Below are 24,411 nucleotides of genomic sequence, written 5' to 3'. Positions count from 1 at the left end.
GGAGCGGGCACCCACAGGCCAGGCCAGTGGCACTGCCCCAGGAGATGGGGAATTCTGTGTGAAGGCAGGAGGCTGGGTGATGGCCAGGACGGTACCCTCTGTTCTGTACAACAGCCATCGGCCTTTGCTCGATGGAGTCACCACCTGCAGGGCTCGGGGAGCGGGCGCTGGGCAGCGCCCCAGGCCACCCAGGATCACTGCCACCGACTATGGCAGAATGACCCATGGGCAGTGGCCCGGCTTCAACACCACACTGGCTTCCTAGAGACCCTGCCAGGCTGCACCGTCTCATTCACGGACGAGGAGACGGAAGTGGAGGCTAAGCTTGGCCAAAGTACAGCAGAAGCGGCGTTTGGCCCACAGGGCCAGCCTGGCCCACCTTCTCCACCAGGGACCGGCTCTGCCGGCTGCAGGTCACAAGCAGAGAAGGCTTAACAGACAAGAGTAGCCTCTCCCGGGAGACTGCCAATGGGGAAATGGCTCCCTTCTCCCAAGCTCCTGGGGCCTCCTGGGGCCTCAAAGCAACGAGCCGGGCGTCCACCCACTTGCAGGCAAGATGGTCAGGAACGCCGGGCCAGCTCCCTGCCTCTGAACTCACACCCAGGGTGGCCAAAGCTTCTGCCTGGCTCTGTGGGGCTGGCAGTGCCACGTGAGGAGGCTCTGCAGGCGGGTGGGATGGGGAGGCTGGTTGTGCCTACACCCCTGGGAACCTTTGCAAATTATTTGAAAACTCAAGATTGCAAACATGAGGCCCCCTCCCTGCACTTGAGGGTCCTCAGCGGGTCAGGGGAGGTCTCTGGACTTCTCAGGGCAGTTTTCACCCTCAGAATGTAAGGGAAGCAGGACACAAAGAGAGGTCAGGTTCCACAGGGAGCTCGGCCTTGCCGGCCCCAGGAAAGGAGGGTCTGGGTCGGCCGCCAGTTGCTCTGTGTTCCCAGCAGGAAGTGTCGGGGCAAACTGTGCTGCAGGGAAGGGCGGGAAACGGGGTGCTCTATAGCCGACAGCAGCCACTGGGCAGTGAGACCCCACCCAGCTCCACCAGCACGGCTGGGTGACCAGCGCAGCAGCCGTGGCCGGCAGCCACTGACGGGGTGGGCAGTCCCACAGGCTCCGGACAGACCTGCTGTGAGGAGTCGGCTGAGAGGCGTGCTGTCCTCAAGGACCTGTCGCCAGAGCATCGCACACTGAACACAACCACGTGTCTGCCTCTGGAGCACAGAGACCCACACGAGCTTCCCCCTTAGGTGGCCTTCACGGCCACCCGACAGCAGCTGGGCCGCGCTTCCTGCCGACGCAGAGCGGGTGCCGTGCCCGAGGGTGCCACTCTACCTCGCAAACCAAAAGGAGTCGGGTCGCTCTTTACTTCGTGCCGCTTGGCTTTTTTGTCAGGACTGGTAGGAGAAGCTGCAAGAGGAGGAGGAGGCAGAAATACAACCGGAGAGAGAGAGTGAGGAACGGCAGAGAGGAGGAGGAGGCAGAAATACAACCGGAGAGAGAGCGTGAGGGATGGAGGGAGGCGGCGAGGAGGCTGACCCACGCTTGTGCCGGGAGGGGACACCCACGTTGTGGCCCCTTTCCACTGATGAGAAAGGAGCTTCTGTGAGCAAAATGCAGGGAGCCGAGGGGCCGCGCGGTGCAGGAGGGGCCGGGAGGGCGCGGGAGTGGGGCTGCGGCACTCAGAGGCGTCCTTTCAGGGGCTGTCTCTAGGGATGTTTTCTCAGTTCTGCGCTAGCAGAGTTTGCAGCACCAGAATCTGTTGTTCATTTGTTTGTTTCAAGTTTCAGGCCAACTTAAAAGCATTTTTATAAATTGGAAAACACTCCTAATTCTCTGGAAAGAGCCCTTGTCCACCCAGAAGAGCTGCCTGCACGCAGGGCCGGCTTCCAGGGCCTCCGGGGCCTCCTGGGCCCATTCCCCCGCCATGTATTTCCCAGCACGGAGCTCTCGCAGGTGAGCAGGGCGTTAGACGTCTCTGTCTCAAGGGTCCCGTCAGCCCTGTTCACAAGCGGATGCCCCAGAAGATGGCTGAGCGGCCTCTGTCACTGGGCAGAGCAGAGCCACGCAGCCGGAAAGGTCAGCACCCTGCAGGGAACTCACCTGAGAAGGCGGGAGAAGGCGGGGGTTGGGGTGCAGGGAGAGGAAGGAGGGGAGCCTGGAAAGCCAAGTACAGCTCCCGTTTCTGAGCGAGCCTCCATTTGAAAAGCTCGCCTTCATTTTTCCAAAGGAAAGCCACCCCTAAAGGATAACTCTGGGTGTCTGTGTGTGAGACACAGCGTCAGTGAATACGTGACTGGGTGGAAAGAAACGCTTTTGCGCGGCCGCCCTTGTGATGAAGGAGGCACGAATGGTCACACACGATGCATGACAGATGCCACCACGGTGAGGGTGGGTTTCGGGCAGGTGCTACTTTTACCTTTCTGACCTTTGAGGTTAGCAAAGCCCTGCAGGGTAAAGCGCTTTCTGGAAAGCGCAGAGCTTTCTGAGGCAGAGCTAGTGACCGTGTCATCTATGAAGGAAGAGAAAGAAACTATGCAGAGAGCATCGCAACCCGGCGTGGAGGCGGGTCCAGCTGCTGCGGGGAGGGCCCAGGGCGGCTCCGGGTTGCACGCTGGGTCTGGGCCGGGGCTGTTTCTGGGGCTGACCTTGCTGACACAGGGGTGCAGAGCAATGGAGAGGGAGGGGCTCTTCTGTGAGGTCCTAGGGCTCTGTTAAGGGGGGAGCAAGGGGCCCTGAACGCTCTGCAAACCTTCTTCACGCTGCAGGAAGCGCGTGTTTCTCGGACACAGTGAGCACTCCGTGAGCAGCTCCGTGTGAGGCCTCCACGTGAGGCCTGGTCCCTGCACACACCCACCTTTGCCCTTTTCGGGGGGCTTTGGCAGTGGTGCTGAGCTGACATATCCCTCCAGGCTCAGGGGGTCTGTTTTCCTTTCTTCCAGCTTTTTGAGGTTCCTTGAGTTTCCTCTCGAGGGACTGATGACATCAGACAAATCAAAAAAGAAACAGTGTGTTGTCTGGTTAGTTTTTCAAAACGTGCTGAGGACCTGAGGCATTCAGCTATCTCTGAGCTCCCAGCCTGATCCTAAAGCAGCATCTCCTGCACGTGTTTCTGTTTTTTTTTTTGAGACGGAGTCTCGCCCTGTCGCCCAGGCTGGAGTGCAGTGGCCGGATCTCAGCTCACTGCAAGCTCCGCCTCCCGGGTTCCCGCCATTCTCCTGCCTCAGCCTCCCGAGTAGCTGGGACTACAGGCGCCGCCACCTCGCCCAGCTAGTTTTTTATACTTTTTAGTAGAGACGGGGTTTCACCGTGTTGGCCAGGATGGTCTCGATCTCCTGACCTCGTGATCCACCCGCCTCGGCCTCCCAAAGTGCTGGGATTACAGGCTTGAGCCACCGCGCCCGGGAACCCGGACAGGCTGGAGGAGAGCAGGCGCCCACCCTACTCACTCCAAAGTAGGAGGTTTGTTTTCTCGGCGGGGGCGGGGGTTGGCAGGGGGTGCTTCTTTTTGAAAACTACTGTTCTATGGATTATTTTTTAGGCCGTGTCTGTGTCCTGTTTCATCAATGATTAAAGGAAGCTTACATAAGAAACAGGCTCAAGTGAAAAAAATAAGTGATGAATAAAATAAAGAAAAAACAAGGGCAGAAGAGACACGACGAAGCCACAGTCAGGGTTGGAGTCTGAACTGTGCCCACACACGTGCTGGGCCATCAGCACCGGGTCCCCACTGGGCACCCAGTGTCTCAGGATCAGGAATGCGGGGGTGTGGCCGTGATCTGGACACTGCCGTGCTGTGGAACAGCCCAGCCCGGGAAGAGCTGGAGAGCGGCGGGCATTGCCGGAGGCACACGTCTGGGAAGTGCACCCTCTGGGACTGACCCATGAGCACATCAACACCAGGGGCCTCAAGGAAACCCCAGTAATCATGGGGTCCCACTGACAGAGGCTGAGGACCCTGGCGTGCAAATCCCCCACTCGGAGTGCTCCATAAACGCAGGCCTGCGGCGCCGTGTCTGTCCTCACCTGGTGCTGGTCGGGGCCGGCAGGGGCAGGCTCTGCGACTGCTCCAGCGCCCGGTGCTGGCTGGCTTCTGCGAGGAGGAGCAGACAAACCACATGAATGAGCGTCTTTACTTCAGCGCCAAGGCACCTTGCACACACGGGGACTGTGCGGTTGAACACATGTAAAAATGCACCTGGAGAGGAAGCTACGGGAAAATGATGGCTTGAAGACAGCCTCACCTCGACAAGCCTGCAGCTGGCTGGTCAGCACTTTCCGAATTTCATTCACCCACGCGGCCTTAATCTCAGGAGTTGGTGCCTGTTTCCCCAAAAGAAACGCCAGGAGGTGAGTACTCAGGCCCCCGAGGAAACACACTTTGGTTTCACTCTCAGAACATCCAAGGATAATCTTAGGAGTCAAAGGTCAGATGGCTGCGTGTGATGGGAGACGAGGGAAGCACCGCGGGCTGGCCCCGGGCTGAGGGACCCTCTGCACCCCACGCACAGGACTGACTGAAGAGCTGTGTCTGGCACTCAGGGTACAGCACCCTCTCCACCGTGAGAATCGGCCCTGCATGCTGGACGTGTCCGCACACTTGCGCTGTCCAGGGACGCACGAGCTCCCCTGGGGAGGACGAGCCCATTTCCTCGCAGCACCCCCTCTGATGTGTACTTTTCCCCGAATTTCATCCTGGGTCCAGCTCAGGGTGAACACAGCCCAGGGGAGGACCCTGAAGCGCACAGTGGCTGCTCCTGGCCTTGATGCAACTTCATGGCAGATTCTAGCACTGGTTCCCGTGAGAAACGGTTCCTGACAATGTGGAAGAGGCCAGGGGCAGGGTGGGTGTCCCACCTGGACGATGTAGACCTCCTCACGCGCGTTGTACCAGATCTCGAACTTCTTAGCATCTCCCTTCACATTCTCCGTAATGCCGACGGCAGCCATCTGCCAGCAGAGAGCGGAGACGGGGTTCGCGCCCACAGCGGACCCACCGCCTTGTTTTAAAAAGGTGTTGGTGCAGGCACGAAACAATGGAAATACTTTGGGGACGGGGGCTAAGAATGGCAGAATCCCCCACCCCCATACCTAAGGATGAGAGCTGGGTGTCAGCGTGGCCGCCTCAGACCAAGGTCTGTGGCAACAGGGACCCAGTTACAGATTTCCTCCCATCGGGGTCTCTGGCCAGGAGCTGCTGCTGTGGACCTGGCCTCACTTACGTTTAAGGACTGCTTGTAGCTGTAGGAGGGGGCTTTCTCGTACCCCTCCCCGTTCTCCTCCCGCTTCTTACAGAAGAGCACCGCCTTCTCGTGCAGGAACAGGTGCCGCTGCATGGGCTTGAACCTGGCCAGCTCCTTCACCTTGGTGTGGCCCCTCTTGTGGTCGGTCCAGACGCTGAACGAGCCCTGCATCAGCAGCTTGCCCAGGTCGCCGAGATTCCCCTAAATGTGCGACAGCAGGGGCGTGTTAGGAACGGGATGGGCGTGGGGCCACGGGAGCACATCACCGAGAGAAAGCAGGGCGTGTTAGGAACGGGATGGGCGTGGGGTCACGGGAGCACATCACCAAGTGAAAGCAGCCGTTTTGCAAAGCCCACCCACGGTGGGATTCCCACTGCAGGGCGTCCCGGGAAAGGCCAGCTCATGGAGACCGTGACGGGTCAGCGGGTGCCAGGGGCTGGGGGAGGAGGGAGGGACTGGTGGGGCACGTGGGCTTCTAGGACAGTGAAGCTGCTCTGTGTGATACTCTAGCACTGGGTGCAGGACGCCACACGCCTGTCCAGACTGCAGAACGTGCAGCACCCAGAGTGAGCTCTGAGGGGAACAGCCCTCAGTCAGTAATCAGCATCGGTGCCGGTTCACCACGTGTGGCCGGTGTGGCACCCATGCTGGATGTCAACACTAGGGGAAGCCTCAGGGCCTCTGATTTACACTCAGTTATCTCACAAACCCAAAACTGCTGCAATTAATAAACTCTATTACCTAAAACAAACAAACCCTGAGAATGAGGCTGGGGGGACATAAAGAGGGGGACAAAAGATGAACAAGCTGACCTGACGTGGGGCTCTGTGGGGAAAGTGACATCTGCCTTCGGGGGCTACTTGCTCTAAGTCACCAGCCTGCAAATCGCAGCCCAGGAAACAGACGTCACGTCTGCTCCGAGCCACGCCTCCTCCCCAGGAGAAGACAAGGAGGAAGGGCTGAGCTGCTTTCCTGCTGGAGATGTGTGCCCTCCAAGCAGGGGACGCTTCCTGATTTTCTCCACGCCCCAGAGAGCCCAGTGGGGTCTGTGGACCCGGCTACAGGGCCTGGGAGTGGGCTTACCTAGGGACCACCCCAGACCTCCTGCTCAGAACCTGCACATTCACACCAAAGCGTGGGGAGTGTGCAGGGAGGCCGCCAAGTTGCTGGCCTGGCATATTCCGCGGAGGTGGTGGGGAAGGCTGGGCGTCTGGGCGCCTTACGTCATAGCCGGTGATGGCAATGAGGTGCATGGAGTCATTCACGGCCTTCAGGATGCCCAGGATGGAGCTCAGCGCCTCCTGCAGGTCCTCAGCCCCCTCGCAGTTCTTGCTGTATTTCAGCATTTCCTGAGGTGCACGGGGTGAAGCAACTGTCAGGACACGCAGAGCTCTGGCTCCCCCAGAACAGACCCCTCAGGAGCTTGGCATGAGGCAGGGATGCTGCTCACCCTCCCCTGGTCTGTAGGGAGCTGCTATGCCTGCCCTCCTGCAGCCAGGACAGACTGAGTGGTGCTGCAGAGGGGGCAGAGCCCCTGCCAGGTGCAGACCCTTGGCACCTGCTCCCCGGGGAGCTCCCTCCCGCCACCCTAATGCCCAGGTGCAAACCCCTCACACCTGCTCCCGGGCAGCTCCCTCACGCCACCCTAATGCCCAGGTACAAACCCCTCACACCTGCTCCCGGGCAGCTCCCTCCTGCCACCCTAATGCCCAGGTGCAAACCCCTCACACCTGCTCCCGGGCAGCTCCCTCCTGCCACCCTAATGCCCAGGTACAAATCCCTCACACCTGCTCCCGGGGAGCTCCCTCCTGCCACCCTGATGCCCAGGTGCAAACCCCTCGCACCTGCTCCCCGGGGAGTTTCCGGGGAGTTTCCTCTCGCCACCCTAACCCTGGCCAAAGGCACGGAGCTGCAGTTCCCTGCCTGAAGGTTAGAGGCGCCCACGTAGCACACTCATAGCTGGAATCCCCAGCCTAGGCCACCCACATCCCTGCTGTGTGCCAGATAATCCAGGCACGGTTCCACCCTGGAGGGACGGGTCAGCACATCACACAGAATCCCGTGCGGGCCGGGCTGTGTGGAAACCCACGGGGACGGGGACTCGTCTGCTCACCTGCGTCCTCAGCACCCCTAACAGCGGCGCACAGTAGGACCTCGAAAGGCATCCCAGCCTCAGCACAGGCTTGGAGGAGGTGCCCTTGGCCTGGGAGGGGCAGGACGCGATGGGGACGGGGCCCCAGGGTGGCACAGAGACCAGGCCAGCGGGTGCCTGGGGAGGCCGGGCCACGGTTGCTGCGGAGCCCACCTTGAGCAGCAGCTGGTACTTGGTGATCCTCTGCACCGGCTTCAGCAGGTAGGAGTCCAGGCTCAGCTTGTGGTCCAGCTTCCTCTGGCATTCCTGGAACCAAGCCAGAGCCTTTGGTTTGCACAACTTTTATTATTCCGCAGGAGTCGGCTAGGAAAAGGGGTAACGTTCTGAAGGAAGGTCCGGGGACAAACCTGGAAGAACGGGCAGTCGGAGCACTGTCTCCACAGGCTCTCGGAGCGGGGCTTGTTCTGACAGTACTTCTCGTAGATCTGGAAATCCTCCATCTGCACCAAGGGACAGGCACCACATCACACAGCGTCTTCCCAGCCCTGCGAGGCACTGCTGCTCGCCTCACAGCTTCCGAGGGCCGGCACTGGCTCCCGGGCTCCGCTGGGGGGCCTGCCCTCCATTCATGGGGCTCCCTTCCCCGCTGACTTCCCAGAGCACAGGTGTGGAGTGGAGATGGGGTTCCACCGCAGCCATTCTTAGAAGGCCGTTTATGGTGTGGTTTGTTGATTTGTTTATATAACAGAACTTCTAGCATTTTCTCTGGCAGTTTTATAAATTACCTGTTATTCAGCAAAACACAGACCCTAGCCCCACTGTGAAGTGTAAGTGCTCCCGGGTGCCTCTAGAGCACAGATGGTTCTAGGGGCACAAATGGTTTTAGGGCACAGGGCTCAGAAGTTTCTAAGGGCACAGGAGGTTAATGAGGTTATGGGGGCACAGGAGGTGCTGGGGGTTCAGGAGGTTTTGGAGGTACTGGAGGTTCTGGGGGTTGAGGTTCTGGGGTTCATGAGGTTCTGGGGGCACAGGAGGTTCTGGGGGTTTAGGACGTTCTGGAGGTTCAGGAGGTTCTGGGAGCACAGGAGGTTCTGGGGTTCAGGAGGTTCTGGGAGCACAGGAGGTTCTGGGGTACAGGAGGTTCTGGGGTATAGGAGGTTCTGGGGTACAGGAGGTTCTGGGGGCACAGGAGGTTCTGGGGTATAGGAGGTTCTGGGGTACAGGAGGTTCTGGGGGCACAGGAGGTTCTGGGGGTTTAGGACGTTCTGGAGGTTCAGGAGGTTCTGGGAGCACAGGAGGTTCTGGGGTTCAGGAGGTTCTGGGAGCACAGGAGGTTCTGGGGTACAGGAGGTTCTGGGGTACAGGAGGTTCTGGGGTTCAGGAGGTTCTGGGAGCACAGGAGGTTCTGGGGTACAGGAGGTTCTGGGGTTCAGGAGGTTCTGGGGTACAGGAGGTTCTGGGGTACAGGAGGTTCTGGGGTTCAGGAGGTTCTGGGGTACAGGAGGTTCTGTGGTACAGGAGGTTCTGGGAACACAGGAGGTTCTGGGGTACAGGAGGTTCTGGGAACACAGGAGGTTCTGGGGTACAGGAGGTTCTGGGGTACAGGAGGTTCTGGGAACACAGGAGGTTCTGGGGTACAGGAGGTTCTGGGGTACAGGAGGTTCTGGGGTTCAGGAGGTTCTGGGAACACAGGAGGTTCTGTGGTACAGGAGGTTCTGGGAACACAGGAGGTTCCGGGGTACAGGAGGTTCCGGGGTACAGGAGGTTCTGGGGTTCAGGAGGTTCTGGGAACACAGGAGGTTCTGGGGTACAGGAGGTTCTGGGGTTCAGGAGGTTCTGGGGTACAGGAGGTTCTGGGGTTCAGGAGGTTCTGGGGTACAGGAGGTTCTGGGGTTCAGGAGGTTCTGGGGTACAGGAGGTTCTGGGGTACAGGAGGTTCTGTGGTACAGGAGGTTCTGGGGTTCAGGAGGTTCTGGGGTACAGGAGGTTCTGGGTACAGGAGGTTCTGGGAACATAGGAGGTTCTGGGGTTCAGGAGGTTCTGGGGTACAGGAGGTTCTGTGGTACAGGAGGTTCTGGGGCTCAGGAGGTTCTGGGGCACAGGAGGTTCTGGGGTACAGGAGGTTCTGGGGTTCAGGAGGTTCTGGGAACACAGGAGGTTCTGGGGTACAGGATGTTCTGGGGTTCAGGAGGTTCTGGGGTACAGGAGGTTCTGGGGTTCAGGAGGTTCTGGGAACACAGGAGGTTCTGGGGTTCAGGAGGTTCTGGGAACACAGGAGGTTCTGGGGTACAGGAGGTTCTGGGGTACAGGAGGTTCTGGGGTACAGGAGGTTCTGGAGGTTCAGGAGGTTCTGGGAACACAGGAGGTTCTGGGGTACAGGAGGTTCTGGGGTACAGGAGGTTCTGGGGTACAGGAGGTTCTGGGGGTACAGGAGCATCATTTTATCTCAGCCAAATTGAAAACATTCGCATTCTGTGATTTCAGTTGGTTAGAATGGGAACTTGCAGTAGAATCTGAAGTCATTATTCAGTAATTTTGAGAAGCTGTGACAAAATATACATCAAAGCACCACATACCCTCTCCAGAAAGCATCTTCCAACCAGTTCTGGGCAGTCGATGTAGTTTTCCAGCTCCCTGAGGAATATCCTAGACAAGGAAGGTTTTTAAGTAGTATGAAAGACCGAGTCGCGTGGCACCGGTGACAAATGGACAGACATCATTTCTCAGAAGCCTTTTATGCCTTGCTCTGTATGTGGCAACAACGCCCTGCACAACTTGGGGATGTGGCAGCCACGCCTGTCCTGAGCACCAAGCTCTCAGGTGCCAGCAGGTGCAGCCCCAGGCTGAGGCTCCTTATATTTCTGGCCTTGGCTGCAGACAGAAGTTGGAGAGAGCTGCTTTTCCCTCAGCACACACGTGGCTCACAGGGCTACAGGCAAAGACAGAGATGGGACCCTTCAGGGCCCTGGAGGCGCCGCCCCCATAACTGGCCGTGGGTCTGTGGGTTCTCTGCAGACACACCCTGAGTCCTGGCCCTAGGCAGCACGATCCCCAGGCTCCTGGGCTGTTTCCCTTTCGTTTCTGACTTACATCTGTCCCCTGGAGGAAGTCTGGCCAGAGGGGTAAACCGTCTGGGGGACGGATTCGGGGCATGAACACTAAGCTTAAAGCTGTGGGGACCCCTGTGTGCAGGACTGGCCAAGACCCGGGGGGCCATGAGGACAGATACTAAGGGACACTGAGGTTCTGCCCAATCTCCATGGACATGGAAGTCTTCTTGGTGGTCAACTGCGGACCTGCTGCCTCCTCCTAAGTGGCAGGTGAGGTGACGATCACGGCAGGGGGCAAGAAGCAGGTGTCAGAACCACGTCCCAAGCACTGGCGATTCCCACGGCCAGTGGGGTACGCTGGTCCCCATGCACATAGCCACGTGGGAGCCACTCACATGGGCTCCCTCCAGGACACGCAGCAGGGGCCGTCCACTGCAGCCTCCCTGGCACTCCGCACTGCATGCCCACCCTACACCTTCCCATGAGCTCTCCACAACTGTTAAAGCAGCCAAACAGCTCAGAGGAGTGGAGAACAAGGGGCCAGACACACCCCCCGCACTGGAGAGGCCACGGGTCGCTCAGGGGACAAGCAGCCCCCGTGACGAGTAGGGAATGCCTAGTTTGCTGTCCTTTTCAAGAGCTTGGGAACAAAACAGGACTTGCCATGTGGTGTGGCCTTCGTGACCTCCAAAGGGCTGAATGCACACCTGGGAGGGGGTTCCAGCTTCCACTTGCCCAGCAGGATGAGGAGGGGATGAGGGGCGGGCAGGTCCCATTTCCTGCACCACAAAATGGTGCACTTGGGGGGCTCAGAGCCTTCTCCTCACGGCTGGTGGCTCACTTACAACTCGGCTGCCTGGGCGCAACCACCAGGCACGGAGCCACGTGGGCACTCAGAGACAGCCCCATGTACCCACACTCATGCCTGTGCCTCTGAGTCCACCCCTTGGGCGCCCCTTCCCAGTCAGGCATGGCTCGTACCCCCCGTTCCAGCCCCCTGAAGCCAGCATCATTAGCCGCGAGAGATCATGGGTGCCTGCCTGTGTCGAGGGGAAGGGCCCACCTGTTGTGGAAGTGATAGATTTCCTCCATGTTTCCAAACAAAACATCCTTCTTGTTGTGAAGGCCTGTTGACAGGAGGTGAGCCATCAGTGGGTTATCCATCTCCGCGGCGTAGCCCTGCAGGGACAGAGCAGAGGTCAGTGGGGGTCCTGAGCTGCAGCCCACCCACAGCATCAGGCTCATCTGTGGGCCAGGCCGTCCCTTCCTCTTTATTCTCAGGTGATTTCTAAGACAGTTATCTGGACAGGCATCCACCAAAGCAAAAGTATTATGAACAGCACCAATTTGGGGGAAAGGGGTGGAGGTTCTACCCTTCTCGCTTTAAACCTTTTATGATTCAGCTGTAACTGAAACAGAGGGTGCAAATCTTCTGTCTACACTCAAGTGACCACCACTTGTGCACACTCGGTGAATCAGACACCTGTCTATACTCAGGTGACCACCACCTCTGCACACTCACTGTCTACACTCAGGTGATCACCACCTGTGCACACTCGGTGAATCAGACACCTGTCTACACTCAGGTGACCACCACCTCTGCACACTCACTGTCTACACTCAGGTGATCACCACCTGTGCACACTGGGTGAATCAGACACCCATCTACACTCAGGTGACCACCACTCACATCAGACTCACCCAGGCAACAGCCCACTGCCAAGGTCACCCCTAATCGGCCTCCCACCCCAAACCAGTTTTGCTTGCCCTGGAGTGCTCTGTGCCGGGAACCGCATGCACCCTGTGGCCTGTGTTTGCGACAATCTGTGTGTGGTTCGTGCATCTGTTATGTGTCAGCTCCTCTTTCTTGTTACTACATTTGTCCCCTGTGCGGACCCCCTGAGCTGCCTGGTCCCCTGCGCGGACCCCCTGAGCTGCCTGGTCCCCTGCGCGGACCCCCTGAGCTGCCTGGTCCCCTGCGCGGACCCCCTGAGCTGCCTGGTCCCCTGCGCCGACCCCCTGAGCTGCCTGGTCCCCTGCGCGGACCCCCTGAGCTGCCTGGTCCCCTGCGCGGACCCCCTGAGCTGCCTGGTCCCCTGCGCCGACCCCCTGAGCTGCCTGGTCCCCTGCGCGGACCCCCTGAGCTGCCTGGTCCCCTGCGCGGACCCCCTGAGCTGCCTGGTCCCCTGCGCGGACCCCCTGAGCTGCCTGGTCCCCTGCGCGGACCCCCTGAGCTGCCTGGTCTCCTGCGCGGACCCCCTGAGCTGCCTGGTCCCCTGTGCGGACCCCCTGAGCTGCCTGGTCCGTGTCTTGCTGATAGGCCCCGAGGGGCTCCCCGTCTGGGGCTGCTGTGACCAGGCTGCTGTGGACGCCCTTTCACGTGCATTTGGCGGCCAGCAGCGCTGCTCCGAGCAGCAGTTGTCAGAGGAAGCCCCACCAGGTAGTGCAGGTGAGCCCACGTGGCGGTCGGCCCTCCCCGAGTCCAGCCTCACCTCCAGGACGCACAGCAGCTCCTCCACGTAGGCCCGTTCTGTGTCCAGGAGCTCGCTCATCACGTGCCTGGTGGCAGGTCATGTGGAGAGCAAAAAAGGTTAGCACTGGAAGGGCAGGAATGGTCTGCTCCGCAGTCTCACAGGTGCCACCTGGAATGATGGCCTGCCCAGCGAGAGGGAACTGGCGTCAACCTGAAGCCCATGGGCTGGACGCTCACTGGGGCTCCCCTCCCAGCTCGCAGCCTCAGACCCTGCAGACGGTGGCTGGACCCTACCTGGTTCCCAGACCGGCCATCACTGTCTTGCCCTGGCCTGGCACACACTCCTGGTAGAAGGGATTCCCCACCCCGCCTCCTGGGCTTTTGGGTCCCACCTGCTCAAAATGAGCTCAGTTCCTCATGCTCATGGGCAAGTCATCCCACCCCTCGGATCCATTCCTAGAATCCACCCTAGTCTCTTCTGCCAAGACGACACCCGCCCGCCGCCCGGCCTCCCTGAGCCTTCCTCGTGGTGAGTATATGTGGGCCCGTGATCAGCCTTCCCCGTGGTGGGTATGTGTGGGCCCGTGTGGCCAGGGCGGGGGCCTGGCATCACCAGAGCTGCCCCCTGCCCACACCCTCACACCCAGCAGGTGGGCAGTGGTTGTCTAAGGGAGTGGCCCAGCACCCGCCGCACTGGATCCGGAAGGGGAGGGCGCACAAGCTGGCTGTGCAGGTCTTGTTGCTGGTGTGAGCATCTTTCAGCAGCCTGCGGCCCCGGCTGCTTATGTAATACACAGAAACTGGAGCCAGGGGGCTGGTCCTGGGTTGAGGTTATTCAGCAAGTTCATTCCAAAACAAGCGGTTGGAACGCAGAGGCCCCCACCTTGGCACAGGGGAGAGGAGCGGGGAGCAAGAGGGCTCGGGACTCCCTCTCACAACCCGGGAACTGCCGGCCGAGGGCCACTCCTTCTGCGTCTCAGGGCCGAGCACTTGCTGCTCCTCCGTGTGGACGTCCCTCAGCCTGGACCCTCCTCTGTGTGGACGTTCCTCAGCCTGGACCCTCCTCCGTGTGGACGCCCCTCAGCCTGGACCCTCCTCCGTGTGGACGCCCCTCAGCCTGGACCCTCCTCCGTGTGGACGTTCCTCTGCCTGGACCCTCCTCCGTGTGGACGTTCCTCTGCCTGGACCCTCCTCTGTGTGGACATTGCTCTGCCTGGACCCTCCTCTGTCCAACCTTATGGAGCCTGCCTGGACCCTCCTCTGGACAATCATCTGCCTGGAAGCTTCTTGGCAACTCCCCCGTCCCCCCATCCTGCTTCACCAGCTTCCATCAGAAGCCGGAGGTGACAGACTGAGCTTCACACCAGGTTAGGTTTACTGTAATTCCCAATTTTGCTCCATCTCCCAACCCCGCAGCGTCACTTGGACGCCGCCTGCGGACACCTGCTTGTCAGCACGTCAGGAAGAGCCTTTTCTTCTTCCCTGATTTTGGAGTTTTGATGGTCAAAGGGGCTCCTGCTGTTCCTCAAGGCCTATGGGAGGCCCCACGTGCCCCAGGGGTGTCTGGCTCCTTCCCAGTTTTGCTCTGGGGACCTGCACTCCCTGGCCCTGCACGAGTGAGGTCTTTCTTGAAGGCGAAGGAAGCCAAGAAAGGGAACTGCTTTTGTTTGCACAACACTCCCTGAATTTGAGGGTCCAGGAATCCCAGAGGAAGAGGAGAGCTGGAGACGATGCCGTCCCCCACACCAGCTGCCTGGCACCACTGCCTGCCACACTGAGCCCTGAGCAGCTGGTGGCTGCTGCTGTGGCCGGCACTGGTTGGGGCCTTTGAGTGGTGTCTCCTGTGAATGGCAGTGGAGGGTGGAGGCTCTCGCTGGGGTGGAGATGCCCCTTCACTCTTGCATTCAGCCATCGCCTTCTCTTCCCTCCCGAATCCCCCCAGTGGTGCGTGTGCGGCATGTGTGTGCTTCACGTGGTGGGGACCAGGACACACGCTCGAGCCACGGCAGGCCCTCTGGGTATCGGTTGGTGCAAAAGTAAGAACCACAATGACTTCTACACCAGCCTTCTATCTGTGAGGCATCCACTTGAGTGCCTGACGGCACCTGGTGGTTCAGGCTGTGGTCAGAGGACCCCTGCGAGGCCAGAAGGGCAGCGCACCTACCTGCGCAGGATGGCCAGGCTCTCCTCCTCCTCCCCTGCGGAGCCGCGGCCCTGCCGGCTCTCACTCATCTCACTCTGGGGAGAAGAACAGTGTCAGGTCTGAAAGGCGGGACACAGCCTCAAGGGCCAACTCTCAAGGCCAGAGCCCACTGGCTCCCGTATGGGGATAGGGCTGGGCTCCCACGATGGGGAGCTGGCCAGGCAGCTGGGCCGCGCCTGGGAGGGGGCCAGGCGGAGAACCAGGCCTGGCGTGAACCAAGGAGGAGGGTGTGGACGGCGGGGTTGTCACGGGCAAGCCTCACCTTGGCCCTCCGGTAGGGCCCTCTCCGCAGCGCACCGCCCTCGGAGCTGGAGTTCTCCGAGCCTCGCCGAATGCCTGCTGGGAAGAAGGGGAGTGGGGCCTGAAGTCCCCCCTGACCGTCTGGAGAGGGGACGTGCGCCCAGCGGGAAAAGGCCCCAAGGAGAGGGCAGGACTTGGCCTCTGAGGCCACAGGCAGTGGTGTCAGAAGGGGGAGGACCATGAGGTCTCGCTGCCCTGAGTCACCCCATCTTCCCACAGCCCATGGGGACACACTGCCTGTGGGCTCCAGCCTGGGAGAACTCCCAACAGGCAGAAAATAAGGTCGCCTGGGACCCAGTACAGGAAGGCAAGAGCCTGGCCAACCAGGGCCCCCGAGATTCACAGCTGACTTTCACCAAAGCTGGGGCGGCAGCTCGCCTCGTGGGTTCGTGTGTGAGAAACCAGCAAGGATGGGAAGAGGGTTCGTTTTGAGACAGGGAGGTGGCAGGAAAGTCTCTGGGAAATGGGGCGGCACCCGGCTTGGCGTAGAGGGCAGGTTTGGGACCGGCAATGTGGGCCGGACTGAGGTGTGTGGATGTGGCTCTTCAGGGCTCCGGGAGCCCAGAGTCTGGGCCACGTGTGAGGAACGTTGTTTGGCAATAGCACTGGGAAAGGACAGACTGCGGAGAGGCTGGAGCTGGGAAGGCCGGAGGTGGTTCCTCCGTGGGAACTCTGCGTTTTCAGTTTTGGGCCACGTGGGCTTCACTGAGACCACGGAACCCTGCCAGCCTCGTGGAAAAGCAGCCACAAACAATGCCTACAAGATGTGTGTGGCCGGGTCCTGACAAAACTCCATTTATAAACATGGGCGAGGGGTGGCAGGAGCCGGCCCTCAGGCCCTGAACTGGGGCCTGGAGGTGGAAGGGGAGGAGGCATGTGGAGACGGCTTTTGCAGGTGGCTGCCTCAGATGTTCCAAGCTCTCAACGCCCGGGGCTCCCCCGAGGGTCCCACAGCACCTGGGGCACGGGGTAGCCACACAGACCTGGGGAGGGGCAGGGTGACTTTGCCAGTGCCTCGGGTCTGGGGGCCACTGGCTGCACGGGCCGCGTCTGCCTGGCCGCCAGCTTCTTCAGGCTGGCCTGCCTGCGGTGGAACACCTCCTCCATGCTCGCCTGCTTCTGGAAGACTTTTCGCACGTGCTCCTGAAACCACACGCTCAGTGAGGCGCCTTGCATGTGTTGGCGTCATTAAAAATACACGATCACGCGCAGAATGTGCCAGGGCACGCCCAACCCCCACCTTAAATGTTCTCCATGCCGGGTCTGTCAGCGCAGCGTGGCTGCGTCCAGCCCTGGCTGCTATGGACGGTGAAGGGGATGCAGCCCACCCACGGGATGGGACCCCGGTCTTGGGAAAGGGCAGCTCCATGCGAGGGAGGGGCCTGCGGCCTTCCCCAGGCATGTGGAGGGCTTAGGAGGAGCCTGGTCTCAAGGGTATCACCAGGTCCCAGGGCCAGGCCCTTCCTGAAGAACACGCCCAGCCACGAAGTCTGCCAGCAGAGAGGGGGCGGCAACCTCACAGGGCTGGCGTGGAAACAACTTCTGTGTTGAAAGGAAAATTCAGATCGACCTCCCAACTGTGTGTTTCTCTCAAATGCCTGTTATTTGGGAGTAATTCATTAAATGGGCCGGGCATGGTGGCTCACACCTGTCATCCCAGCACTTTGGGAGGCCCAGGTGGGTGGATCACCTGAGGTCAGGAGTTCGAGACCAGCCTGGCCAACATGGAGAAACCCCGTCTCTACTAAAAATACAAAAATTATAGGCATGGTGGTTCATGCCTATAATCCCAGCTACTCAGGAGGCTGAGGCAGGAGAATCACTTGAATGTGGGAGGTGGAGATTGCAATGAGCCAAGATCGTGCCACTGCACTCCAGCCTGGGCAACAAGAGTGAGACTCTGTCTCAAAAAATGAATAAATAAAAATAATTCATTAAACGATTCTTTAAAACTCCCCACAGAGGAATGCCCCACTGCTAGGGACAGCGAGCTGCAAATGGAGAGCCCAAGTCAGCATTACCATGAGGTCTTGGTTGAGGATGGATTCATATTCCTTGTAAATTGTGTTGAGCTCCTGGATCTTATTTTCTGCACTGGTCTCCAAAAACTTCTCGATTTCCTGGAGGGCAGCCTCCGCACCGTCTTGGGACTGGCACTTGTCCACAGGTTGTGAGGCCAGCAGGTAAATCCCTTCATCACACCACTTCAGGGACTGGAAACACAGAGCATTGCCAAGGGCAGGACGCCATGAGAGGGTGAGCGCACCACCCTGTCCAGGCACACGCTGCTGGGGCGTCCTCCCAACAGATCCCGGACCACCAACTCCTCATGCTCCCGCCACCCTGTCCAAAGCACCCCGAGGGGACACAGTGCTGGACAAGGCCAGCGAATTACCCAGGGCGGGGCCCAGAGAGGCAGGGAAAGTGCAGTAGGATCAACCAGGCCTTAAGCTTCTGGATCTTTTAAAGAAATCATTATGGGCTGGGCAGGGTGGCTCACACCTGTAATCCCAGCACTTTGAGAGGTGAAGGTGGGAGGATCATCTGAGCCCAGGAGTTCGAGACCAGCCTGGGCAACATAGTGAGACCCCATCTCTATCACACACACACACAAATACAAGAATTAGCTGGGTACGGTGGCATGCACCTATGGTCTCAGCTACTTGGGGGCTGAGGTGGGAGGATCCCTTGAGCCCAGGAACCAGAAGTTGCAGTGAGCCAAAAAAAAAAAAGAAATCAAACTGTGCAAATGAATTCTAGAAAAAGACCTGCTAGGCCAGCAAGACCAGAAAGGAAGGGCATTTTCCAGCCAAGGAGCTGCCCTCCCCATGACAAGGGTCAGCCGGTGGTGGAGGCAGGAGGAAGAGGCTGGTTTCACAGCTGGGGTGTAGGTCCGGCTCGGCCTACCGTCTCCAGGCGGCGGTGCAGCTCCAGGGACTTGCTGAGCAGCCCCCTCCTCCTCACGATCTCTGCAGAGAACTGGTCGCAGAGGTGCCGGAGCTCCTGGCACTTGGGGCGGATGGAGTCTACGGCGTAGTGCTTGTTCTCGATGAGCTGCTCGCCATCCAGAGACAGGGCCCGGGCCCTCTCCACAGACACCTGCAGACGGCCACCCCAGCTCAGGTCTCTTTCTGTTCGAGGCAGACGGTGCCTCGCTGTACGGGATGTGTGTCCCTGGGCACACGTGTGTCTTGCTTTCTTTGTTTACTGCTATGGATGACTGAGATGCTGCCTAACGCCCAGAGCTGTTCTGTGGCAAGTGCTTCTGGGGGCTGTGGTGGTCCCAGCAAAGGGCATTGCCCGTCTGCAGGGAGCTGACCCAGAGAAGGCCGGGCAGGGCCACGTGCTGTGGGTGGGGTGTGGGAGAGGAGGTGCACAGGCAGCAGCCCCCACCCCCTGTGGATGACCCCAGGGGCTGTGGGGGCCCATTCTCCGCTGGCGGGAGGCCCATTCCTGCGCCTTCCTGAGCAGTACTTGATGCTGCTGCTCACACTCTCCCGCCGCCCCAGCTGGGACCCCGCCTTACGCCTGATTTCTCCTCGAAGCTGGCCAGGTCCCTCAGCAGGTGCTCCACATGCGCCAGACTGTTGCCAATGTCCGTGAAGGTTGCTATCTTCTGGCACACTGCATCCAAGATGGCTTTGACCTGGAACAGAGGAGGGCCCATCTCAGGGGAGCGTCTCCCTCACCTGAACAGAGAGCACCCGCTCCAGATCAGGGAAGTGACGGAACTCAAAATCGGGCCAAGTGGTCATCAATGAAGCAGGGACCACGGTCAGGCAGGTGCACAGTCAGCCCTGAGTGGTCACCAATCAAGTGGGGACCGTGGGGCCTCTGGGTACCCACCAGTGACCTCACTGGCAGGACACTTGTTTCTCTGCGGCCTGGGTGTGACTCCGTTTATCAACCACACGCCTGAAAACAGCATGAGGAGAAGATGAGATCACGCAAGGACAAGGGCTCTGGGAGCCGAAAGCCAGCAGCAATGTGGACACTGGAATTGTCGGCATTCCTACTGGATCCTAGGCGTGGAGAGTTATGTAACTCAGTCCCTTCTAGCTTGCTACTAACTTCTAATGTCTACAATTTCTGCTGTTAGCAGGAAGACAACGGGTGTCATATAAATGATTTTTATTTTAATATTTATTTATTTATTTATTTATTTATTTATTTATTTATTTATTTATTGAGACGGAGTTCTGTTCTTGTTGCCCAGGCTGGAGTGCAATGATGTGATCTTGGCTCACTGCAACCTCTGCCTCTCTGGTTCAAGTGATTTTCCTGCCTCAACCTCCCAAGTAGCTGGGATTATAGGTGCCAGTCGCCACGCCCAGCTAGTTTTTGCATTTTTAGTAGAGATGGGGTTTCACCATGTTGGCCAAGTTGGTCTTGAACTCCTGACCATGGGTGATCCACCTGCCTCGGCCTCCCACAGTGCTGGAATTACAGGCGTGAGCCACCATGCCTGGCCTGATTTTTAAAACATATAACTGCTTACTCCTTTAAATACAAAAGATTTTAATTTTTGTTATTGGAAATAATCCTGAGAACGGGTGTGTACGCAGACATCCCAGTGCCAAGGAGATTGTAGTTCAGATGGCCTGGGGCTGAAGGCCAGGAAGGCAGGATTCTTGTCCATCCTTGAACCCCCTGCATCTGGCACAGCTGAAGTCTGACACCTTCCATGCTACCCACAGCCACTGAGTTATGGATAATGCACCACCTCTCAGAAACCAGCTCGGATATAGAAGAACTCAATACCATCAACCAACGGAATCTAACTGATATTTATAAAAGTTCACCTAACAATAGTAGAATATATATTCTTTTCAAGCAAGGAACATATATAAAAAAAGACCATATTCTTGGCCCATAAAACAAATCTCAGCACATTTATAAGAACTGAAATCATACAGAAGAGTATGTTCTCTGATCACAATGAATCAAACCTGAAATCAAGAATGGAAAGACAACAGGAAAATCTCTGAACACTGGAAGCCAAACAACATACATTTAAATAATTGATGGGTCAAAGAGAAAGTTCCAAAGGAAATTGGGAAAAAAAAAAAAAAACTGGACTAAATGAAAAAGAAAATACAATACATCAAAATTTGTGGAACACAGCTAAATCAGTGATGAGAGGGAAATTTATAGTGTTCTTATTAAATATGCATGTTAGAAAAGAGGAATAGTCTCAAATAAAGAGTGTAAGTTCCCATCAAAGCAATCCATAGAAATAATAAAGGTAAGACCAGAAATCAATTAAGTTGAGAACAGAAAAACAACAGAAAAAACTAATGAAACAAAGAACTCGTTCTCTGGAAAGATGAGGAGGGACACATCTCAATTTAGATTGACAAAGAAAAAATGAAAGAAGATGCAAATTACAAAATCAGAAACGAAACGGGGAATATCACTACAGACCCTGCAGACATCAAAAAGATTTAAAAAAAAACACTATAAACAACCCTACACATTGCCTTGAAAATATCTCATTGTGAAACAGATAGTTTCAATAGTTGCATAACTATTAAGGACACTGAATTCATAATTTTAAAAGTCTCCCAAAGAAATCTCTAGGCCCAGATAGTTTTATTGAGCATCTACAAAAATCCTACAACCAACATTATACCTGATAGTGAAAAACCAAACGCTTTCCCCCTAAGGCTGGGGACAAGGCAGAGATGTCCAGTCTCACCACTCTTATCAAATGGTGGAAGCTCTAGCTGGTGCAGTATGCAGTGGGGCAGGGTGTTGGGAGGTAGAATAAAAGGCATATCTTCAAAAACGAAAAAACCAAACTGTCCTTATTTGCACATGACATGATGGTCTCTACAGAAAATTTCAAGGACTTTACAAAAAACCGTCTAGAATACGTGTGCTCAGCAGGGTTGCAGGAGACAAGATAAATATACAAAAATCAATCGTATTTCTATATGCAGCAATGCATACATAAATACCAAAATTAAAAATATAATACTGTGATGACTTCTTTAAATGGAATATTAAAGGTAAGTCAAACAAAATACGTACTGAACTTGTGTGCTGAGAACTACTTGACACTGATGAAAGAAATCAAAACAAGCGTTGAGAATACCATGTTTGTTGACTAGAAGACTCAACAGTAAAGACACTGATCTTCCTCAAAATACAGGTTTAACACAACTACTATGAAAACCCCAGGAAATTGGTTTTTGTATATGTAGACAAGATAATTTTAGATAATTTTAAAATTGGCATGAAATGGCAAAAGAACTAGAAGCTAACACAATTTTGAAAAAGAAAACAAAGAGGGAAGAATGAGTGTACTTGATTTCAAGACATTATATAGTTGCAGTAAGTAAGACCCTGTGGTATGGACAGAGGAACAGGCATGTAGATAAATGTAATTGAATAGAGTCTCCAGACCAGACCCACATACATGTGCCTAGAGTTTTGACAATGGTGGAAGAGAAATCCAGTGGAAGAAAGAGCCTTTTCAACAAGCGGTGCTACAGCAATTGGACATCCAGAGGTAAAGCAAATCATGACCTAATTCTCATACCTTATACAAAAATTAACTCAAAATAGGTCATAGACTTCAATGTAAAACTATGAAATTCTGGGGGAAAAAAGCTTAGCGGAATATACTTGGAATCGAGGACCAAAAGTATAATCCTTAAAAGGAGAAATTGACAAGTTGGAGTTCATTGAAATTAAATGCTTTGGCTGTGTGAAATGCCCGTGAAGAGGATGAAAAGACAAGTTACAGACCAGGAGAAAATATTCGCAAAACTACATGTGTGACAAAGAACTAGTATCTGTAGTATATAACGAATTTTCAAAATGTAACAGTAAAACAAAAACACAAAACCAAACAATCCAGTTAGAAAACAGGCAACAGAAATAAGGCATTTTACCGAAGAGGATATGCGAATGGCAAAGCAGCACACGGAAAGGTGTTTAGCGCCATCAGCACTGGGGAAACGCAACGGAAAACCACCATGAGATTCCACGGCACACACATCAGGATGTGAGCATAATATAAAGAATCATTACACCACCACATGCTGGGGAAAAGGGGAAGCAACTAGTCGCTCACACGCTGAGAACCGTTTGGCACTTTCTTAAACAAAACATGCAACTACAATATAACCCTGCAATTACATTCTGGGCATTTAGGCCAAAGAAATGAGAACTGACATTTACGCCAACATCAGTACATGAATGTTTGTAACAGCTTTATCTGTAATCCTCAAACCCGGAAACAACCCAGATACCCTTCAACGGTGAATGACTGAAAGAACTGTGGTCCGTCCACACCAGGGAACACGATGAGTGAGCCACCGGCACCTGGGGGTCTGCAGAGAGCTGTGCCGAGCACCAAAGCCGATCCCGAGAGTGACATTCTGTGGGATTCATTGACATCACATTCTTGAAATGGCAAAAGTACAGCCATGGGAACAGATGAGCAGTTGCTGGGGGCTGAGGAGGGGTGGGCTGCGGGAGACACGGGTGAGTCTCTCATGAGGGGCCGCAGGCAGGAGACGTCTGGGTCTGGCTGCACGGGCCGTGTCGACGTGCACCTCATGGCTGTGACACTGTCCTAGTCTGGCACATAGCAGGGGCATCACACACGCATGTTGAATAAAAGGGCATGCAAATGACTATGAAGGGAGAGCAAAGGCTTCCTGCTAATTTACGAACAATGCGGGTGTAAGTGCGTCGCAGTGAGCCGATTTTCAATCACCTGTCTATACAGCGACGCAGTCATCAACGGTGCATTTCAAGGCTCAGCCCCACTTAATCTCACAGGCTCCACCTGGCAAGCGGAGACTTTTCTGCATTAAGCCAAAGTCAACCGCGTGGCACGGCTCGGCTCCTGGCACTGGGACCAGGGCACAGGCACAGGAGGCCCCATGGGCATCAGGGCGGCTGCCGGCTCCACCCAGGGCCACTCACCTCCCGGAAGCCCTGCTCGAAGTGCCGGAGCTGCAGGCACTGCTCCAGTTTCTGCTGATGCTTCGCCCAGAACTCATCGAAGGCAGCCTCGGTTTCGTTCAGCTGGGCCAGGAGCCTGGGAGAGAGGAGGAGCTGACCGTCTGCGTGGCCCAGGGTGCCCCACACAACGCGGAGCACAGTGGGAGTTCCAGCGACCCCAAGGCTCCCTCCACCCGGGCCTTCCTGAGATCCTGGCCTGCACTCACTCCCTGCACCCAAACCTGGGATCTGCGGACGCAGGCACTCAGGGCGTCAGCAAGGGAGGGAGGCCCTGGAGAAAGCATCAGGGGCCGTGTGCTTTCCTTCCTGCTTCTCTCCCTTTAGGTCACTGCGACGAGGCTGCACTGCCGAGTCTGTTCATTTCATTTTTATTGTTAAAAATTTTAAAACTTTTTTTTTTTTTTTTTTTGAGCCGGAGCCTTGCTCTGTCGCCCAGGCTGGAGTGCAGTGGCGCTATCTCGGCTCACTGCAAGCTCCGCCTCCCAGGTTCGCGCCATTCTCCTGCCTCGGCCTCCTGAGTAGCTGGGACTACAGGTGCCCACCACCACATCCGGCTAATTTTTTGTATTTTTAGTAAAGACGGGGTTTCACCATGTTAGCCAGGATGGTCTCAATCTCCAGACCTTGTGATCTGCCTGCCTCAGCCTCCCAAAGTGCTGGGATTACAGGTGTGAGCCACCGCTCCCGGCCAAAAACTTTTTTTTTTATTTATTTTTTGAGATAGGGTCTGGTTGTATCACCTGGGCTGGGTGCAGTAGGGCAATCTCGGCTCACTGCAACCTCTGCCTCCGAGTAGCTGGGACTCCAGCTGTGCACCACCCAGTCAGCCCCACGCCCACCCTGCCAGGCGTGTGCACGGATCAGCTTCACTTTACAGATGAGGAAACTGAGTCTTTGGGAAGCTGACACGGTGTCCGACACCAGCCAGGGCAAGGCCGACCCTCATGGGCTGTGCTCCAACCTCCGCCTTGTGGACCACAGCACCCCATCTACGAGGAGCCCCTCAAGGATGCGCCCTTCAGTCCCCGGGGCGTCTGGCGTGTCCCTGGCACAGAAGGCAGCTCAGGGTGTGGGCC

General features: G+C 56.6%; 1 protein-coding gene and 1 long non-coding RNA gene across 39 annotated transcripts in view; one reads left to right on the top strand and one right to left on the bottom strand.

The window, feature by feature from the left end:
• MCF2L (MCF.2 cell line derived transforming sequence like) overlaps nucleotides 1-24,411 on the bottom strand; it is a 210,158-nt gene that overhangs the window by 5,815 nt on the left and 179,932 nt on the right. For 18 of the 38 annotated variants that reach the window (XM_065532991.2, XM_015439548.4, XM_074021467.1 and 15 more), the window contains 20 exons: nucleotides 23,297-23,411; nucleotides 18,882-19,001; nucleotides 18,263-18,454; nucleotides 17,377-17,568; nucleotides 16,339-16,498; nucleotides 15,318-15,391; nucleotides 15,017-15,090; nucleotides 12,872-12,938; nucleotides 11,443-11,558; nucleotides 9,906-9,975; nucleotides 7,737-7,829; nucleotides 7,543-7,635; nucleotides 6,461-6,586; nucleotides 5,217-5,438; nucleotides 4,852-4,944; nucleotides 4,239-4,317; nucleotides 4,021-4,087; nucleotides 2,852-2,970; nucleotides 2,414-2,506; nucleotides 1,330-1,404 (listed from right to left, as the gene is read on the bottom strand). In XM_065532991.2, the coding sequence (XP_065389063.1) occupies nucleotides 1,330-1,404; nucleotides 2,414-2,506; nucleotides 2,852-2,970; nucleotides 4,021-4,087; nucleotides 4,239-4,317; nucleotides 4,852-4,944; nucleotides 5,217-5,438; nucleotides 6,461-6,586; nucleotides 7,543-7,635; nucleotides 7,737-7,829; nucleotides 9,906-9,975; nucleotides 11,443-11,558; nucleotides 12,872-12,938; nucleotides 15,017-15,090; nucleotides 15,318-15,391; nucleotides 16,339-16,498; nucleotides 17,377-17,568; nucleotides 18,263-18,454; nucleotides 18,882-19,001; nucleotides 23,297-23,411 (2,240 nt within the window). The remainder of the gene's footprint in view (nucleotides 1-1,329; nucleotides 1,405-2,413; nucleotides 2,507-2,851; nucleotides 2,971-4,020; nucleotides 4,088-4,238; nucleotides 4,318-4,851; nucleotides 4,945-5,216; nucleotides 5,439-6,460; nucleotides 6,587-7,542; nucleotides 7,636-7,736; nucleotides 7,830-9,905; nucleotides 9,976-11,442; nucleotides 11,559-12,871; nucleotides 12,939-15,016; nucleotides 15,091-15,317; nucleotides 15,392-16,338; nucleotides 16,499-17,376; nucleotides 17,569-18,262; nucleotides 18,455-18,881; nucleotides 19,002-23,296; nucleotides 23,412-24,411) is intronic. The other 20 variants (XM_074021469.1, XM_074021466.1, XM_074021478.1 and 17 more) reach the window with 2 other exon arrangements.
• On the top strand, nucleotides 417-5,992 carry LOC141408922 (uncharacterized). The gene is made up of 2 exons (XR_012426611.1): nucleotides 417-1,950; nucleotides 3,536-5,992. It is a non-coding gene; the product is annotated as an uncharacterized lncRNA (long non-coding RNA).

This window comes from Macaca fascicularis, chromosome 17 (genome assembly GCF_037993035.2).
Source record: "Macaca fascicularis isolate 582-1 chromosome 17, T2T-MFA8v1.1".
NCBI classification, from domain to species: Eukaryota; Metazoa; Chordata; class Mammalia; order Primates; family Cercopithecidae; genus Macaca; species Macaca fascicularis.
The sequence above is the reverse complement of the archived record's forward strand: the minus strand, read 5'-3'. Positions and strand labels throughout refer to the sequence as shown.